General features: G+C 52.2%; 1 protein-coding gene across 1 annotated transcript in view; it reads right to left on the reverse strand.

The window, feature by feature from the left end:
- Positions 1-13,005: 13,005 nt before the first annotated feature.
- The window catches only part of WNT3A (Wnt family member 3A), a 42,412-nt gene continuing 35,371 nt past the window's right edge, over positions 13,006-20,046 (reverse strand). The window contains exon 4 of the mRNA XM_053572847.1: positions 13,006-15,223. Within this exon, the coding sequence (XP_053428822.1) occupies positions 14,744-15,223 (480 nt within the window). The 3' untranslated portion in view covers positions 13,006-14,743. The remainder of the gene's footprint in view (positions 15,224-20,046) is intronic.

Raw genomic sequence — 20,046 nt, forward strand, 5'->3', positions numbered from 1 at the left:
CTCCATATGGCACACACAGATCCTAGACTCCAACTGCCCACATGGACCACCTCTTCCTGTTTTTGATAGCCTCTGCCTTCTCTCCTACTGTAGAGTTCATTCCCATTCTGGCTGGACCTGGGTGGACCAGCACAGATCCATGATCCTATGGGATCCTACAAGGAGTGGGGAGAGAGGCCTCCCCTGTCTCTTTTCAGGCTGGACGTCAGAACCTAGGATTCTGCAAAGAAACCAACTGGAGATACCACCCAGGGACTGTGCAGGAGCCCCTCAGCAGTGAGCTATCATTGCTATAGGTGTGCAAGAGGCTAAACAGACTTTCATGTGACCAACTGATCACCCTTTTTTTTTTTTTTTTTTTGAGACAGTCTCAAGCTGTTGCCCTGGGTAGAGTGCTATGGCATCACAGCTTACAGCAAACTCCAACTCCTGAGCTCAGGCGATTTTCCTGCCTCCACCTCCCAAGTACTGGGACAATACCTGGCTATTTTTTGGTTGCAGTGTCGTTGTTTGGCGGCCTGGGCTGGATTTGAACCCTCCAGCTCAGGTGTATGTGGCTGGCGCATTAGCTGCTTGAGCCACAGGCGCCGGGCCAAGCTAAACAGACTTTCAAGAGAAGGCTATGCTAGTCAGGGGATGTTGGCATCAGGTGTGGCTTGTTCAAGGCATGCCTAGAGCTGTGAGTCCCTCATTTCTTATATGGCAGGAAGTCAGAAATAGGAGAAAACTGTTGATAAGGACAGCTGGACTGGGTGGGCGCTTACTTTTATCATTAGAGAAGGGCTGTGGGTTCCTTGTTTGGAGAAGGGGCAGTTTAGGCAAAGGGCCAGGGGTCCAATCTGGATGAGGCCCACAGGAGTGGGGGAGAGGGCAGATTCTGAGGGGTGCTGTGCTTCCCTTGGAAGAAGCTGTTCTCCTGGGACTTGTCCGCAGGTTAGATGGGAGGCTGGTGTCTGTACTCCTCTCTCAGGCCCTTCCCACCTTCCAAGCCTGAAGAGGACAGTGGGAGGGACAGGCCACATCTCCTGGGCTGGGAGGCCAGGTCTCTGAGTTGCCTACAGACACATTCTGTGTGTGATCTCCCTGGGCCTAGGGGCCTCCCCAAATGTGGGGAGCTCACAGACCAGTAACATCTCAATATAACTTTGACCACATCACAGAAGGACATTTAACATCAAAAAAGGATCTTGTGGCTCACATCTGTGAATTCAGCACTTCCTCCTCCTTGAGGTCAGGAATCTGAGACCAGCTTGAGCAACATAGCAAGATCTCATCTATACAAAAAATAAATAAATTAACTAGGCATGGTAGTGCATGCCTATAGTCCCAGATACATGGGAGGTTTGGGCAGAAGGATCACTTCAGCCTGGAGTTTGAGGTTGCAGTGGGCTATGATCGCTACATTCCAGCCTTGGTGACAGAGCAAGACCTTGTCTCAAAAAAAAAAAAAAGATGTCAAATAAAGAAGTTAATATTTAGCTAAAGAAGCATGCATTAAAAATTATCTAGGCGGGCGGCACCTGTGGCTCAGTGAGTAGGGCGCCGGCCCCATATACAGAGGGTGATGGGTTCAAACCCAGCCCCAGCGGAACTGCAACAAAAAAATACTGGGTGTTGTGGCGGGCACCTGTAGTCCCAGCTGCTCGGGAGGCTGAAGCAAGAGAATCACATAAGCCCAAGAGCTGGAGGTTGTTGTGAGCCGTGTGACACCACGGCACTCTACCGAGGGCAGTAAAGTGAGACTCTGTTTCTACAAAAAAAAAAAAATTATCTAGGCATGGTGGAACACAGAAGTAGACCCAGCTACTTGGGAGGCTGAGGCAGAAGGATTGCTTGAGCCCAGGAATTCTAGACTGTAGTGAGCTGTGATCATGACTATACTCCAGCCTGGGTAAGAGTGAAAACCGTCTCTAAAAGAAAAAAAATAAAGGAGGGATTATCCTGGATTAGGATCCAGGATCCAATGAGAAGCATCCCTCTCGAAGAAACAGGGGGAAATTTGGGAAATGCAGATTGGGAGACAGCCAGGTGAGGGCAGAGCCAGAGGCTGGAGTGATGTGGCCACATTCCTGGAAATGCTTGGGGCCCACTGAGCTGAAAGAAGCCATGCAGGGTCTTTCCCTAGATGCTTCACCAGGGACACCTTAATTTTGGACTTCCGGCCTCGAGATATAGGAGAGAACAGCTTCCTGTTGTTTTGAGGTTCGTGGTAACTTGTTAATGATTGCCCTGGGATACCAACTCAGGCTTCTTCATTCACTTGGCTGGTGTCTGGTCTGGGACTCCCAAGTGTCTGGGAGCCAAAAGGGTGGTGTACACTCCTCTCTGGGCCACTCCACATGGTCTGTGCACCACATGGCAGCCACAGGGTCACCAGATTTCCTGTCAGCTCTGGCTGCATCGCCTGCCCAGTTTGGGCAGGTGGTCCAGTGTGAGGCTCCGGACTGCTCATCTCTGAAAGACACTTCTTGGGATTGCACTGGTGCTTTCCTGGGCACATCCTACTTAGAGTACCTGGCAGAACCAAGGAGAACCCCTGGCATTGGGCTTCTTAGGAATGGGGGAGTACTGGGATGCTCACGTTTGAGGGCACAATCAGGGCTGGGTAGGGAGCCTGGCTCTCATGGGCAGGTGACAGGGCTCATGGTGGCATGGAAGAGACTCCTGTTCCTGCATTCATTGGCCCCCAAAGGCAGGAAGGTGTGTGTCTAGAGGAAGCCAGGTGTGGAGAATGTCAGTTCTATAGTGGTGGTTCTTGCAAAACAAAGCTGGGTAGCCACAGGGGCAAGATGCCTGTGTCTGCCACAGCCCCCACCCCACCCTGCCACTGCCCTTGGTTGCAGGTCAGGATGCTGGGTCATCTTGTTTGGGGACCCTTGAATATCTGGCCTGCAATCCTGGGGCACGTCCCACTGTACAATGTGGAGAGGACTCATGGGGACCTGGCACCTAGCAATTGTCTCTGCTCAGATGCCCCATGTAGACCCCTATTCACCCAAGTGGAAATACCCAGTGCCCACAGCCCTCTGCTATTTGGCTTATCCTTGAATTCTTTTTTTTTTTTTTCCTCATTAAAAAATTGTGCAGCTGGGCACGGTGGCTCACACCTGTAATCCTAGAACTCTGGGAGGCCAAGGCAGGTGGATTGTCTGAGCTCACAGGTTCGAGACCAGCCTGCGCAAGAGCGAGACCCTGTCTCTAAAAATAGCCAGGCATTGTGGCGGGAGCCTGTAGTCCCATCTACTTGGGAGGCTACTTGGGAGGCTGAAGCAAGAAAATCACTTGAGCCCAAGTAGGATGCTGTGAGCTATGACACCACAGCACTCTACTGAGGGTGACAAAGTGAGACTCCATCTCAAAAAAAAAAAAAAAAAGTGGTAAAATACCCATAATATAAAATTTACCATTGTAACCATTTTCGTTGTCTAGTTTAGCAGCAACCTGAAACTCTATCCTGATTAAACACTAACTCCAACTGGGCATGATGACTCATGCTTGTAATCCCAGCACTCTGGGAGGCTGAGGTGGGAGGATCACTTGAGGCCAACAGTTTGATACCAGCCTAGGCAACATAATGAGACTTCATCTCTAAAAAAAATAGAAAAATTATCCAGGTGTGGTGGTAGGCACCTGTCCTCAGGAGACTGAGACAGACTGCTTGAGCCCAGAAGTTTGGGGCTATGGTGAGCTATGATGTCACCACTGCACTGTAGCCCACATGACAGAGCAAGACTCTGTCTCAAAACAAACAAGCAAACAAATAAAAACACTAAGTCTCTAATCCCTACACTCCAGCCCCTGACACCCACCATTCTTTGTGACTGGCTTATTTCACTGACCATAATATCCTCGAGGTCCATTCATGGTGTAGCATGTGGCAGAATTTCCTTCCTTTTTAGGACTGAATAATATTCCATTGTGTGGATAGACCACATGGTGTTTGTCTCTTCATCTGTCTGTGGACAATTCGGTTGTTTCTACGTCTGTGCTATTGTGAATAAGCTGCTGTGAACATGAGTGTACAAATATCTCTTCAATTTCCTTTTGAATACATACTCAGAATGGCTTGATCATACGGTGATTTTATTTTAATTTTTTAAGGAACTTTTATGCTATTTTTCTTGGTGGCCCCATCATTTTACATTCATACCAATGTGTATGGGTTCCGATTTCTCCATGTCCTCACAAACACTTACTTTGTTTTAATGAATCTACTTCTCTCTGTATTTTCTGTTTTTTGGGTTTGTTTTTTTTTTTGAGACAGAGTCTTACTATGTTGCCCAGGCTGGCCTTGCACTCTAGGCCTTGAGCAATCTTCCTGCCTTGGCCTCCTGAGTAACTGGGACTATAAGTGGGTGCACCACTGCACCCAGTGACATTTTTTTCTATTTTTTGATTTTTGTTTTTCATAATAGCCATGCTAATGGGTGTAAGCTATATCTATGTGGTTTTGGTTTTGGTGTACCTAATGGCTGGTGACACTACGTTTCTGTGTACTTGTTGGCTGTGTATATGTCTTCTTTGGTCTATCTTCCCTCCCATGCTTGCTGGTTTAAGCCTGGCTAGTTCTCTCAGCCCCTCAACCCCACCCAGGCTCCTGCCCCAGGGCCTTTGCATCCTCTGTCCCCTACTCCAGGTGAGTTCCCTCTCTCAAAAAAAAAGCAGAGAACAGCCATCTCTGCTTCTTTCTGCCTCTCACTCTACTTTCTTCCATTAAACCTGCACATTTGATAGGTTTATTGTCACATGGCTTTTGTGTGCCTTTGCAGTAGACAATGCCATAGACACTCAGTAAATGCTTGTTGAACCAGCAGGTGAATGGGATTATTTCAGGGCAGGGGCAAGAGGGGACAGTAGCCCAGACAGGGGCTGTCTGGCTTGGGGCCGTATAGACAAGTGGATGAAAGAGGCCTTTGCACCACCAGGCTAGCTATATCTCTGTTCTACCAGGCCCAGCAGAGGGCAGGCAGGCCAGGGCTCACTGTCACCTGCCTTGCTGAGGCACGTGACCACCCTTTGGTACAATCTCGGGAGGAGGCTGTCAGGTGGGGGCGCTCCTGTCCAGGCCACTGCGCTTTAATTAAAACTCGCCCCTCTCTTTGACCCCACTCTGCCATTGCATTCTTCACTTAATTGGGGCCCTTTGGAGCGGCTGGCTGAGGTTAATTAAAAAGCCCAGCTGAAGGCATCACTGTCTCCCCAGCATCTGCCGCCAGTGCCTGCCAGCCTGCACCCCACCCCTTGCCTCTGAGCCCAAGGTCTATACAAGGGACATGGGCAAAACTGTGTACCAGGGATTGCCCTCAACAGCCCAGCCTGCCTGTCACTGCATTCTGGGTGGGAGGTGAGGGGCAAGTTCCATGCTCTTTGCTGCATGTCCCTAGGGAGCCACCTCCTCTGGTCTCAATAAGGGAGTGAATGTCCTGGATATCCTGAAGTTCTGATGTACCTCGATGTCCCCACCACAGGAGGGCAGGGCTGGCTCCTTAGACATCAAGAGGCTCCAGATGGGGCTGGCCTGCCCGGGTCAGGACCTGGACCTCCACGCTGGGGGTGCATGTGCTGCCTACATGCCTACAGCTCCCAGCCCTCCTTTCCCAGGTCTAGTGGGCACCTGGGAGCCCCTCTCTCAGGACAGCATCTTCAACTTGTTAGGGCTGTCAGGGGAGTGCTGGAGGGTGCCAGAGCTGCAGGTGCACGCAGGGTTGGCTGCCTGGGAGGAAGGCTGGTGGGGAGGGGTGCTGCCTGCCAGTTGGGAAGCCACAGGCATTGTGAGCCTGGGGACCTCCTATCTCTGCAGTGAGGGAGACAGTGTTGGGAGGGGGGTGCACAGGGAGAAACCCTAGCAGGAGGGATGGGGGTCTTGTTCTGTGGCCAGCGGGAGGAGACAATACAGCATCATGCCATGGCCTGCAGGACAGCCACTGGCTTGGAGCCTGGGCTCCTGTTTGGGCATCTCAGGGCTGCCATCCAGCCCCAGAGGAGAGAGTGGGCCAGGTTATACGCTTCTCATCCAGCAGAGAAACCAGCCTCCTCAACATGTGAAGAAAATCTATAACACCAGCCGTCCAGCTGCTAAGGACAGAGATACAGGGAGTTAAAAACCTCCTGGAGCCTGCATCTGACAGCACAGAGATGAAGTCAAGTGCAATTTTTTTGGAGGGGGGGGGTCTGTCCCACGTTTCCAGGCAGTGCTTGGTCAGGAAGACTCAGGTCTGGCTTAGCTGTGGTGAGTGCAGTGGGGGGGGAAGCTAAATCCAGGCTGGAGAGAAAGGTCCCCCCCTCGTTCTTGGAGTCCAGCCAGGCCTGTGACAGGCGCAGGGAGGGAGGGTGCTCAAGAGCTGTGTCTGCAGTGTTCTCACCTCAATAAACCATGCAGAGTGGCTGCATCTGTCAGGCAAAAACTGCACAGTCCTGCATTGTCCCCACATGCCCCATCACCACCTGGACGCCCCTACCTACACTGTCCTCAACTGAACTCTCTCACCTGCACTGTGTTCACATGCCCTGTCCTCCTGCATTGTCCTCACCTGCTCTGTCCCCACTGCAAGTGTCCTCATATGTTCTGTCCAGACTGAATTGTCCCCTCTGCAACATCCTCACCTGCACTGTTCCAACCTACACTATCCCCCCTGCACTGTCCCAGCTTCACCACTCCACCTGCACTGGCTTCACCTGCACCATCCCCACATGCACTGTCCATCTGCACCATCCCCACTGCACTGTCCCTTACACTGTCTTTACCTGCAGTGTCCCCACTGCACTGCCCTCATGTGCAATGTCCTACTTTCCTGTCCCCCCTCCACTGTCCTCACTTGCTCTGTCCCACCTGCACTGTTACCACTGCACTATCCTGATCTGCCATGTCCCCACTGCACTGTGCCCACTTGCCCTGTCTCACCTGCACTGTGCCCAGTGGCACTGTCCCCATTTGCCATGTCCCCCCTGCACTGTCTCCACCTGATCTGTCCCCACTGCACAGTCACCACCTGCACTGTCCTCACCTGTACCTGTAGTGTTCTCACCTGCACTGTTTCCATTGCACTGTCCCCCTGCACTGTCTCCACTTCACAGTCCCGCCCCCCCCGTACTGTCCTCACATGGTCAGCTATGGGGGAACATTTGCAGGTGTCCTCACCCACACTTCTTTCTTCTATCAAGAAGTATGTAACTCACACCAGCCTGCCAGTGGGCTGGAACTAAGGAAGGTGAATCTGTTTGGAACTGGGAATGGTGGCAGAGACTTTGGTGTGCCCAGCCAGGCAGAGCCCCCAAGCTTACTCTGGCCAGCGGTCCCTGGGGACAGGCCAAGGTTGTGGGTGACATCATCAGAACACCCCCTCTGGTGCCATGCACAGGTCCATTTGTTTTGGGGCCTCTGAGGTGTGGCTGCTACTATCTTTCATGACCCTCTATGGGACAGTGCTGGGCTGCAGTAAGTGGACTGTGCCAGTCTTGGAGCTGGTTAGTCTTGGTGTCAATTGGAGCCACTGAAGTTCATAGAGCAGGGTGTGGGAGAAACAGGGTCAGAGCATGCCGACACCTGTGGAAGGTGCTAAGAAGGCTGTTGCAGAGGTGGTGGAGGAGATTCTGAGGTTGAAAGGCTGAGGAGGGTTGACTGCATTGGGTTAGGTTTTCACCCTACAGAGTAGAGGCTTGTTGCAGGCCAGAGTCACATTAGATTGTGGAGGACGTTGGCTGTGACGCTCAAACTCCATCTGTGGTCCCTGAGAACCATGGAAAATTCTTGAGCAAAGGAAGGGTGGACCACAAGGAAGGCTGGTTGGCCTGAGTCCTCCACAGGGCCCTGACCCAGAGCTGGGCAGTGAAGTTCACACTTGGGAAGAAGCATGTGTCATCTCCAGGGTTTATTCCAATCTCCAGACCTCAATGGCCTTCCCTGTTTTCCCGGGCATTACCACTGTGGGCTGCAGTCCTGGGGGAGCTGAGCAGGAGTGTAGCTCCCTGTATCCAGGAGGCCCATGCAAGGTGGTTGTCAGCTGAGGAAAGCCCATTCTCCCAGCAAGACTTCCCACAAGCAAGACTTTGGGTTTTCTGCCCAAGCCTGGAAGGTCACCAGTCATGCTCCTGCCTGTAATTCCACACTGGCCATTGGGGTGGAAGGGGTGCTTGTGCTGACAATCCTGACACCTGCTATCATCCTTAGAGGACAACTGAGACCTGGAATAAAGCCAGCTAAGCCCCGGGTGGTGCCTGTGGCTCAGTGCGTGGGGCGCTGGCCCCACATACCAAGGGTGGTGGGTTCAAACCCAGCCCCAGCCGAACTGCAACAAAACGATAGCCGAGTGTTGTGGCGGGCGCCTGTAGTCTCAGCTACTCAGGAGCCTGAGGCAAGAGAATCGCCTAAGCCCAGGAGTTGAAGGTTGTTGTGAGCTGAGACACCATGGCACTCTACCTAAGGCGATAAAGTGAGACTCTGTCTCTAAAAAAAAAAAAAACAGAAGCCAGCTAAGCCCCAATCCTGGCAGGAGCAGGAATGCAGAGCATCCCCAAGGCACTTGGGCTGAGCTTAAGCATCTCTCTGCAGGCTTCTTCCCTACCATAGAAGTCTCACCTCTTCCTAGAAGAACACCTGGATTAACCACAATCCCCAGCCTATCAGGCCAGGCTGGGCTCCTCCGCTAGACCAAGGGACCCGCCCAGCCTGCTTGTGTTTGGGTGGATGAGTCTTCCTCATGCTAGCACCATAAACACCAATTTGCAGAGCTTGAGAGCCAAATGACTGTTTACTGTGTGCTCTAGAAGCTCAAATATAAAAAAGAGAGAGAGGGAGAGAGAGAGAGAGCAAGGAGCCGGCTTGGAGCTAAACAGCAATTAGCACCTTCTGACAAGCTCCTGAGCTCTCTCCTATTGCTGGTGGGGCAGGAGGGGCAGGCAGGCAGGCAGGTAGGCAGGCCAGGTAGCAGCTCCCAGCCTCTGGGCTTGGGTCCCTCATCAGGGCTTCTCCTGCTGCCACTGGCACCCTACCTTGTCCTGGCATCTGCAGTGATAGGATCTCAGCAATGCAGAGCCATAGAAAGAGAGCCCTAATGCCCACCTCCTTCTGGAAGCCCTCCCAGGCAATCCAGTAGGCTGCTACAAGGTTGACACCAAACCAGTCTCTGGAGCCTTGGGTGCCACCCCAGGAGGCCTCAGATGTGGGGTGGGGGTCATGCCCCCCATACCCCAAGACAGGGCTGTGTCCCAAAAGACCAGTCCCAGCTGAGGGTCAGCTCTTGTCAGACATTGGCCTCCAGCCCAGGACTCTCCAGGGCTCCCTGGGAGCTCCTTCACTTTAACTGTGGATGAAGGAAGGGCAGGGCCCGCAGGGAGAGAGAGAGGCAGAGAGGTCAGAGGCTATCCTCCACAGGGCAGTCTGGGTGAATCCCCTCTCATGGTTTCTCAGCTCTAGGCTTTGGCCCAGGGTGGACAGTCCACCAACAGCCACTTCGTGGTACTCTGGGAATCCACACCCCTGTGCCAAGGGTCCCCCACTCTGATGTTGCCCAGATGAATTCTGTGGCTGCCTCTTGGAGACTAATGGTATCCCCAGTGAGACTTTAACTGCAGGGGACAGGGCCAGAGGGACCCAGCCAGAACTTTTGGGGTCTGACCAGGCTGGAGGATGGGTCTAGAGGCTGAGGTTCCAGGGTTACCTTCTTGGTGGACATCGTGGGCAGGCCAGTCTTGCCACAGCCTGGGGTAGGCCTGACAACCTCTCTGACATCAGAGCCCACACACAGATGGATAAACAAGGAGGACGGACAGCAAGCTAGGCCCAGCATCATCTCTGCAACACCTCGTACTTACTTGGAGGGTGTGCTTGGGGTGCAGTTCTCCCAAGTCCCAATTCCTCTTCCTGGTGTCCTCCACCAATAATCTTCTAGGTCACCTCCCTAAGAAGGCTCCAGGGACTTTAGGGCATCCCAGAATTCCCTCCTGTCTGTTCTGTCCATTTCCTGGGGTTCCCCGGAGGCTGGCAGCACCCCTAAGCTTTGGACTTTGATCAGCTTTTGGGCCGAGTCATCTATTGGCAGTTGAGTCCTTAAAAGCTGATGGGGTCAGAGGCCTGGCACCAGGTGTGGCTGGTTTGGGGACTTCAGGCCAGTTCCACACTGTCACTGGGGGCCCCAGCACAGGAGGGCCCTGGGCAGTCCTGAGGGGGAGGACCTACAAAGTGGGAGTACAGGGAAGGGGGTATCACAGAGAGGGAGGGCCACTGGGGGGCCCAAGTGGGGCTGGTCACACCCCCTCCAAGACTTCAAAGCAGGAGAGTGAGATTTGCAGGGGGCTGGGCCATGGGGAGCCCTGGCCCACTGCCTCCAGGCCTTTTATATGGTTATTCCCTGTCCTGTCTCAACTACCTGTGAACAGGCCCACTGGGCCATTTCCTCCCTCTGCTGTAAACTCCCTGGAGTGGCTGAGGCAGCTTCTGAGGGCCCTGTCCAGGGTGTGGGGGTGGGGGCTCTGGGGAGATGCTGCTGCTGAAGTCTTGGCAGGTGAGAGGCACCACTCTCCAGAGAGGGCACTGGCAAAGCTCCCTGGCACCTCTCATCAGATTTCCTTTTGCATAGAAGGGAAACTGAGGCCTGGCGGGGGGCAAGGCTTGCTCCTGACTGCAGTGAGTCAAGGCTTTAGCCTCCCACCTCCTCACACCTATAGCCTGGGGTCTGTCCTATGGCCCCATGGGCTATAGATTCTCCCATTCCCTTGGGGCCCTCTTCCTGTGGGATTTGCCCTTCCTCTGTCCCAAAGGCCATGATGGTGTGGATGAGGTCAGCTGAGACCATCTTCACGGTGGTCTTTCACACTTGGCCTATGGAGAGACCTCCTAGCCCTGCACCCTGATGCCAGGGCTTCTTGGGTCCCTGACATGCTGTGTGTGCTCAGGCCAGTGCTGACTCCTCTCAGGGCCCAAGCAACACAAAGCCTGGAATCCTGGTGCTCAGAGGTGTTTGGGAACTTTGTGCTGGCCAAAACAGGCAGGCCCCATCTCTGCCTCAACCCTGAGGATGGACCTGCCTTGTTTCTGGGTGTCTGTGTGGGCTCTGCCCCGCAGCTCTCTTCCCTGAAGCCCAGCTCCGCTTCATCACACTCCCTAGGTGTGATGATAGTGCTCCTGCCATATTCCCTGGTTCTTCAGATCCCTGTGACCTGGTGGCTGTGCCCACACCCCCTCTACCCTTTTTGCTCTCCTGCCTGCCCAGCCGCCTCCCCGTCGGGTCTGTGTCTTTCATCTGTGATGCCCCTGGCACCTAGCCCCAGCAGGTGCCAATTAGGGAGGCTCCTGCCCAGGGCCCTGACTCAGAGACACAGTGTGCCCTGTCAGACAGGGATCCTGTGGGGCACCTGTCGTTGCCCCAGGGACTGACCCTTTTAGGGGTGGCCTGATGGTTGAGTGGACTTGGGGTGCCGCCCCTTTGGGTGACTCATCCATCAACAGGGAGAATTGGCATCTGTCCTGGGTCCTCGGTTTGGCCCTGCACCTTAGTCGCAGTTTCCCTTTGTATAAATGGCAGCCCATCTGGCCCCAGCTGAGCCTGGACCTGACCAGGCAAGGTATAGTGTCAGGGCCAGGTCCTGCAGACACCCGTAGCCCTCGAGCATTGAGTGTTGTGGACCTGACTGGCAGGGGATGCAGCGGGCCTCAAGCCAACAAAGCTATGGGCTGGAGAGTGACACTGGGGTGCCCTCCAAACCTTGGGGTGCAGGGCAGCTGACGCAGTTTGGGGAGGTGACGCAGAAGGGTGTTGAAAGTCCAGAGGTCTGGACCGGTTCCTTTTCTCCCATGGACCCTGACAGGCCCTGGCCAAAGGACAGCTGAAGAACTCTGGTGACGTATCCTTTCCTCAGGACCAACCCCCCAACCCCATCCCTGGCAGCACCTTCTCTACCTGGGACTTGCCTCCCTAACTATCCTGATATGGGAGCCTCTAGTCAGTGAAGGGCCACATGGCTGCTGGGAACTGGAGGGGTAGGGTGAGTGGCCCAGGTTAGGGTATAGTGGACAGGACTGCCTGTGGTTGTTCTGGGTAGAGGGAGGAGAGTGTAGGGGCTTCCCTTGTGGCCCCTGACACAAAGGCAGGAGTGAGTGGCTCAGTGTGGCCCACAGCATATGTCCTGCTGGCTCTTGGCTCTCAGCTCTTGGATTGTGTTCCCATCTGTTCCAGGCAGAGGATGTCAGTGTCAACTCTCTACTCCCCAGAGCTGCTGGGGCACCCCTCCTCCTTTTTTCCACACAAGTGGCTCCCTCCCTCCTCTTATGAGGACTTCAATTCCAGGATGAACTGGTGAACCCCTGTAGCAAATGGACACCTGGGAGCATGGCCCAGCCCCTCCTGCTCTCCTGCAGGATCCCTGCCTTCCAGCCGTGTACACATGACTGTGCTGGGCCCAGGCCCTTGAGAGGGTGGAGCTGGGCTGCTGCTCTGACCTCCTGGCTGGACATCTGGCAGGGCCCAGAGGTGATGACACAGGAGCGTAGATACCAGTGCTTGGACAGGGTGTTGTGTGGCCTTGAGAGAGATTTTTGGCTTCTGTTGCCTCAGTGTCCAGAGGTGCACCCAGCTTCCTGAGGGAGGGCGGCCTTCTTGTTTTGCAGGCTCTCCCTGCCCGGAAAGGGAGTTGGGAACTCTGGCAGGCAGAACCAACTCCTCACCCCCTGCCATCCACAGCCCCAGGAGGTCCCTGCCCATGAGTGGGGGTCCCGGAGGGGCTTCTGGTGGCTGGCCTTATGCCCAAATCCTGCTGGAATCCAGCTGAGCCTTCATTTAAAGGTCACCAGCCACTAGGCAGCCATCTCCAAATTGGAGGGCTCAGGTACATCACAGCTAGTGCTAAGTGAATATGAAATTTTAGGGAGGTGACTTGTCCAACATTCCTGCTGGGGCCCTGGTTTGCCACACCACCTCCCCAATAATGTGCCCACCTACCATCAAAAATCCAGTACAGACCACAGGCTTGATTCATTTGCTTGTTTCTTCTTCCTTTTTTTTTTTTTTTTATTTATACTTTCTCCATTATTTGAAACTCACAAGCTATGACTAAAATAATTTCTTTCATAGAAAGAAGAGGAAAAAAAAACCACATCTGTTCATCTAACTCCAGTGTATGGTGGATATAGCAGCATCAGAAATAAAATTAAAACCAAAATAATGCAGAATTCAAGGCAGAGGACAGTGGTGTCCCCTCTTCCAGGCTCTTGGGGTGGCCCACCCACCCAGCCATGTCTCCTCTCATTGCCTCTAGGGTGAGAGACGGTTCACAGTGGCAGAGGCTGAGGGGAGTGTTCCATGGGGTAGCCGTGGATATCAGCAGGGTGGGTCCAGTGGACTCTTATTCTCATGCTGGGAAGGTCCAGTGACCAGCCAGAGGCTCCAGGATAGTGGCTGCATGATGTCAGTTTGGTGACCATCACCCCAGCAGGAGGACATGGGGAGTCAGTCTTGGCCATAGGACTGGAAAGGAGACCACCTTGCCTCAAGGCTGTAGGTTCTCCATTGGCAGCACAGTTGTGTCTGGGTGATGTACCCCAGACTTCCCACATAACCCCCAAATGAAGCCAGCAGCTCTGGGCAGCCTTGGGAGCTGGCTTCTCTTCCTGCCTTTCCCTTACTATGGGCTGTGGACAGGGGGAGGCTGGGGAAGGGCTGGACAGGAGTTCTCTCTCTCCTATAGCTGGGATGGGGTGCAGGTGGGGAGACCCCAGGATAGGGAGGAGGGGAGGCCAGGCAACTTGGGCCTGGGGAACAGCAGGAATATGCTCCCAGCAAGATGACCCAGGTGCGGATAGAGGGGCAGAGGCAGGTCTCAGAGTCATGGGCCCAGGATTCTCTCCCTAGGAGAAGCTCCTTTCCACTTCTTCAGGACAGAGCTTTGTTCTTGGAGCTGGTTGGAGGCTGGAGGGTGCTGCAGGCTTTCCTCAGTAGACTTCTTGGTTTGGAAGGTGGGCAAAGCCCAGGCTGAGGGAGGGCTGGTACAAGCCTCCACCCTCTGAATCATCTCAGAGCCAGGGGTTTGGAGAGAGGGGGCCCAAGATTCCAGAGGCGTGGAGAAGGGGTTAGGGGACCTGATGACGGAGGGGTCTCCGCGGCTCTATGCAGACAAGAGGGAGCCGATGGGATCTTATGGGGAGCCTGGGAAGAGAGGGCTAGAGGACTGAATCCTCTGCTCTGGAGCCCAGGTTCCTGCAGGAGCCATGCCCTGTTCAGGAGGGCTGCCCCTTTCGAGAGTCCCATCTCCAGAGAAGAGCCCCGCCCACAGGGAGGAGTTCCACCCTCAGAAAGTAGCCTTCCCAGAGCCCCACCCCCACTAGAACCCCATCCCCTTTGGAAGGGCTTCACCGCCAGTCGTCCATCCGGGGAAGCTTCTCTCTTTCCAGGCAGAAGCCGCAACCCCGTCTCCGTCAAGGGTAGCTCCATCCCTTGGGAGGAGCTCACCCCAAAGCCTTGTACCATCCACAACCCCACACTCTGGGAGGAGACCCTGCCTCCAAGTAGGAGCCCACCCCCCTCCAAGGCAGGGCCCGCCCCATCCACGGAGGAGCATGGTTCCCAGGGAGAATACCCGGCCTCCAAGTAGGAGTCCTGGCCCCTGGGAGGAGCCCCAGCACATCCCAGGAGGAGCCCCGTCTCATTCCTTCCAGGAAGGAGCCACGCCCTACCTAGGGAGAAACCCAGCCGGGTCCAGGCAGGAGCCCACCCAGGCAGGGCCCGCCCCACGCGGCAGAGCTCCGCCCGGCCGACTACTTGCAGGTGTGCACGTCGTAGACGCGCGTGCACTCCTGGCAGCTGACGTAGCAGCACCAGTGGAACACGCAGCGGCATTTCTCCCGGCGCTGCTCTGTGCGCGCGTTGTGACCTCGGCCGCAGCACAGAAGGTCGCAGCCGTCGATGCCGTGCGAGCTCACGTTGCAGGTGCGGTCGCGTGTGCCGAAGGATCCTGTCTCCGGGTTGGGCTCGCAGAAGTTGGGCGAGGCCTCGTAGTAGACCAGGTCGCGCTCCGTGGGCACCTTAAAGTAGGTATAGCGCGGCCGCAGCGTCTCCACCCATCCGCGGGACTCGCGGTGCTTCTCCACCACCATCTCTGAGGCGCTGTCGTATTTGTCCTTGAGAAAGTCGCCGATGGCTCGGAAGTCGGGCTGCGACCACCAGCAGGTCTTCACCTCGCAGCTGCCTGACAGCCCATGGCACTTGCACTTGAGGTGCATGTGGCTGGCGATGGCCTGTGGGGCATACGTCAGGGTGAGCGTCGGGGCAGCCATCTGGTGTGTCTCTCCAGCTGAGGACCCTGTTCTCTGCTTGCAGCTTACCGCGCCATAAAGCCCCCCGCGGAGGGTGAGGCTTCAAGGCAGAGTAGGTGCCCACTCCACAGCCCCCAGCACCACCCCTCTCCTTAGGGTGCAGATTCTTGGGCTGCTCTCGCATCTGTCCTGCCAGACTCAAGGCCACCCTCATCCATGGCCCAGGTGAGTACTTCTATAATATCTATAATAGGCCGGGTGTGGTGGCTCACGCCTGTAATCCCTGCACTTTGGGAGGCTGAGGTGGGATTCCTTGAAGCCAGGAGTTTGAGACCAACCTGGGCAACATAACAAGATCCCATCTCTACAAAAAAATTTTAAAAATTAGCCAAGTCTGGGGGTACACAACTCTAATCTCAGCTACTTGGGTGGCCAAAACAGGAGCATCACTTGAGCCAAGCAGTCTGAGGATTCAGTGAACTGTGATCACACTACTGGGAGACAGAGTGAGACCTTGTCTCTTAAAAAAAGAAAAAAAAAACCTATTATGGAGAGAAGGAAAGGAGGAGCAGCAACATGGGATAAAGTGCCAAATTGTGGTGCAGGTGTGTAAGAAAGAGTGCAGGGATGCAGGAGGGACGACCTTGTTTCTGACTGGGAGAACTCAAGCAGGCTGCCCAGAGGAAGTGTCTATGGGCTGGGTAGAAAGTGACCCAGAAAGCTGGTCCTTTTATGGGGACTACAGCAGAAGAGGGAGACAGTGCTGGGACATAAGGCTGAGGGATCCCTTGGAGGCCTGGCTGAGGAGTGTATGATTTTCCCTATGGGCAGTGGAGAACTCAATTTTTCTTCCTTTTTTTACTTTGAGGGAAGGGATGAAGTTGGAGTGTGGTGACATCTAGGATTGTTTACACAGGCACTGGCCACACATGAGCTCATGAAATCTGGCCGGTCCAAATTCAGAATTGCCATAGGTGCAAACTGCCCACTGGATTCCCAAGACTGAGTGTGAGAAAAGAATGTGAAATATTTCATTCATATGTATATAAATTTTTTGAGACAGAGTCTCATTTTGTTGCCCTGGGTGGAGTCTCGTAGCATCACAGCTCACAGCAACCTCAAACTCTTGGGCTTAAGTGATTCTCTCTCTTTTTTTTTTTTTGTGTGTAGAGACAGAGTCTCACTTCATGGCCCTCGGTAGAGTGCCGTGGCCTCACACAGCTCACAGCAACCTCCAACTCCTGGGCTTAAGCGATTATCTTGCCTCAGCCTCCCAAGTAGCTGGGACTACAAGCGCCTGCCACAACACCCAGCTATTTTTTTTTTTTTTTTGGTTGCAGTTTGGCCGGGGCTGGGTTTGAACCTGTCACCCTCGGTATATGGGGCCGGCGTCTTACCGACTGAGCCACAGGCGCTGCCCTTAAGTGATTCTCTTGCCTCAGCCTCCCAAGGAGCTGGGACTACAGGTGCTCACCACATGCCCGGCTATTTTTGGCTGTAGTTGTCATTGTTGTTTGGCAGGCCCGGACTGGGTTCGAACCTGCCAGCTCCAGTGTAGTGGCTGGCACCCTAGCTGCTGAGCTACAGGTGCTGAGCATCTCATTCATAATTTTAATATTGACTACATTATTAGAATGAATTATTAAGGCAGAACATGGTGGCTCACTTCTGTAATCCTAGCATTCTGGGAGGCTGAGGAGGGTGGATAGCCTCAGCTCAGGAGTTTGAGACTAAACTGAGCAACAGAGAGACCCTGTCTACTAAAAATAGAAAAAACTAGCGTGGCATTGTGATGGGCACCTGTAGTCCCAGCTACTTGGGAGGCTGAGGCAAGATGATTTCTTAAGCTTAAGAGTTTGAGGTTTCTGTGAGCTATGATGTCATAGCTCTACCCAGGGCAACAGAGTGAGATTCTGTCTCAAAAAAAAAAAAGCATTATTAAAACAGAAGCATGTTGGCTATATTGGGTTAAAGAAATTATAGTATTAAAACCCATTTCACCTGCGTACTCTTCAAATGTGGCTACTACAAAGCATATAATGACCTATGTGGGTCCCATTTGTGGCTTCCAGTATATGTCTATTGAACAGTCTCGGTCTAAGACTTTGTCAGGGCTCAGAGTCTAGATCCTGCCTTGGCCTGTCCCTCTCTCCCAGCTGTTTCTTGAGCTCTTCCCTCTCATACTGAATCTTCCCGTGGATATCGGTAGAACATGTCCCCCTGCTCTGCCAGTTTAGTTTGTCTAATATCTATTTTCTTCTTTCTTTTGTTTTAGTTTTATGTTTTATTTTTGAGATGGGGTCTTGCTCTGTTGTCTAGGCTAGTCTCGAACTCCTGTCCTCAAGCATTCTTCCCACCTTGGCCTCTCAAAGTGTTGGAATTACAGGTTTGCAGCACTGCACCCAGCCCTAATTTTACTTGTGATCAAAGTTACACAAGTACATACTTTTAAAAGTTCAATAGTTTTTTGGACTTGTTCAGTAAAACAGGAATCCTGGCTCCATATACTGCCCTTTGCAATGCCTATGGCTCTAGTAATATTTGTCTTTCTACTTCCTGATTTTTCAGCATTAGGCATTATCTGTTGGCCTCTCACCATGGATGACAGGAGTTTATGTAGCTCTTTCTTACCATTCCACCACTTGAATAAACCACTTCCTAGCCACAACCCCCTCCTACCCTAAAACTGAGTGTAATTTTATATCAATATTCACTGCTGATGGCATTGGAACTACATTAAATGTCATACTCCACTGAGCCAAGTATTAAACATAGTATTTGATGATTTTTCCTTTCTTACACAAACTTTTGTTATTTCTATTGTTAATGTACCCATCACTGACTCAGCCCCAAATTTTCCCTTAGTTGTCTTCTTTTCTTTTCTTTCTTTCTTTTTTTTTGAGACAGAGTCTCAAGCTGTCACCTTGGGTAGAGTGCTGTGGCGTTACATCTCACAGCAACCTCTAACTCTTGGGCTTAAGCAATTCTCTTGCCTCAGCCTCCCAAGTAGCTGAGACCACAGGTGCCCACCACAACACCTGTTTATTTTGTTGTTTTTGTTGCAGTTGTCATTGTTGTTTTAGCTGGCCTGGGCTGAGTTCTAACCAGCCAGCCTCAGTGTATGTGGTTGGTGCCCTACCCACTGAACTATGGACACCACCTAATTGTCTTAACTATTCAAGATGTTCAAACATATCAGGCTTTATACATGGATCAACTTAATTTTCTTGGAGGCATGTGTTTATAACAAAAGGTCTTTCAGGTTGGGTTCAGTGGCTCATACCTATAATCCTGGCACTCTGGAAGGCCAAGGAGGGAAGGATTGTTTGAGATTAGAGGTTGGAGACCAGCCTAAGCAAGAGCAAGACCTTGTCTCTACTAAAAATAGAAAAATTAGCTGGGCATTGTGGCATTGTAGCATTGTGGCGGGCATGTGTAGTCACAGCTATTTGTGAGGCTGAGGCAGAAGAATTGGTTGATCCCAGGAGTTTGAGGTTCCTGTGAGCTATCTGACACCATGGCACTCTAGCCTGAACAACAGAGTGAGACTTTTTCTACAATTCCATTTAATTGATAGTTTAGCAGGGTATAAAATTCTTGGCTTGAAATCATTTTACCTCTTAGAATTCTGAAAGCATTACTCCATTTTCTTTTGGCTCTTATTGTTGTTCCTGAAAAGTTCAGTTCCTGCTCCTGAAGTCCAAATGTTCTTGGAAGCCCCTATTTTGTATGCTTTAATTTTGAAACAGTGTGTTTTGATGTGGGTCTTTTCTCTCTGTTGTTCCAATCATTAACTGCACTTGTTTGGTCTGAAACCTGTGCCCTTCAGTACTGGGGAAACTTCCTGACTTGTTCCTTATCTGACTTACTTTTATTTGCATTTGTTACTGTTTTTCTTGAACAGATCCTTTAAATATTCTATTTTCTTCTATTTTTTCTTCTCTTTGTTTATTTTTCCTACTTTGTGAGAGGGTTTTTCCAACTATTTCCCAAACTTTCTGCTGAAATTTTTAGATTCTGTTATGATATTTTTAATTTCCAAGAGCTCTTTTTTTCTCTGAATTGTTCTTTAAAATTAACATCCTGTTGTAATTTCATGAATACAGTATTTTATCTCCTTGGGGATTTTTAAAAAACATTTTTATTTTTAAAAAATTTTTTGTTGCATTTTGGCCGGGGCCGAGTTTGAGCCCATCACCCTTGGTATATGGGACTGGTGCCCTACTCACTGAGCCACAGGGGCCGCCCCCCCCCCCCTTTTTTTGCGACAGAGTCTCACTGTGTCACCCTTGGTAGAGTGCCATGGCGTCAAAGCCCACAGCAACCTCAAACTCCTATGCTTAAGTGATTCTCCTGCCTCAGCCTACCAAGTAGCTGGCACTACAGGTGCCTACCTCAATGCCCGGCTATTTTTTTGTTGTAATTGTCATTGTTGTTTCAGTAGGTCCCTGCTGGGTTCAAACCTGCCAGCCCCTGTGTATGTGGCTGGCGCCCTAACCACTAAGCTATGGGCATTGAGCCCTCCTTGGGGGATACTAATGATAGTTTTTGAAGTTTTCATCTTTCTTTACAATGTGTTTTTCCATAAACATTGTTTTTGTTTGTTTGGGCCTTTAGCATTGTTGTTGTCATTGGAGGCTTTCCTCAAAGGTCTGGTGATCCTTAGCTATCTGCTCATATTTAGAAGTGGAGCACTGAATATCTTTTTTGTTTGTTTGTTTTTTGAGTCAGGGTCTCACTCTGTTGCTCAGGAGTGCAGTGGCATTATCATAGCTCACAGCAACTTCAAACTCCTGGGCTCAAGT

The sequence above is a fragment of the Nycticebus coucang genome, chromosome 20, assembly GCF_027406575.1.
Source record: "Nycticebus coucang isolate mNycCou1 chromosome 20, mNycCou1.pri, whole genome shotgun sequence".
NCBI classification, from domain to species: domain Eukaryota; kingdom Metazoa; phylum Chordata; class Mammalia; order Primates; family Lorisidae; genus Nycticebus; species Nycticebus coucang.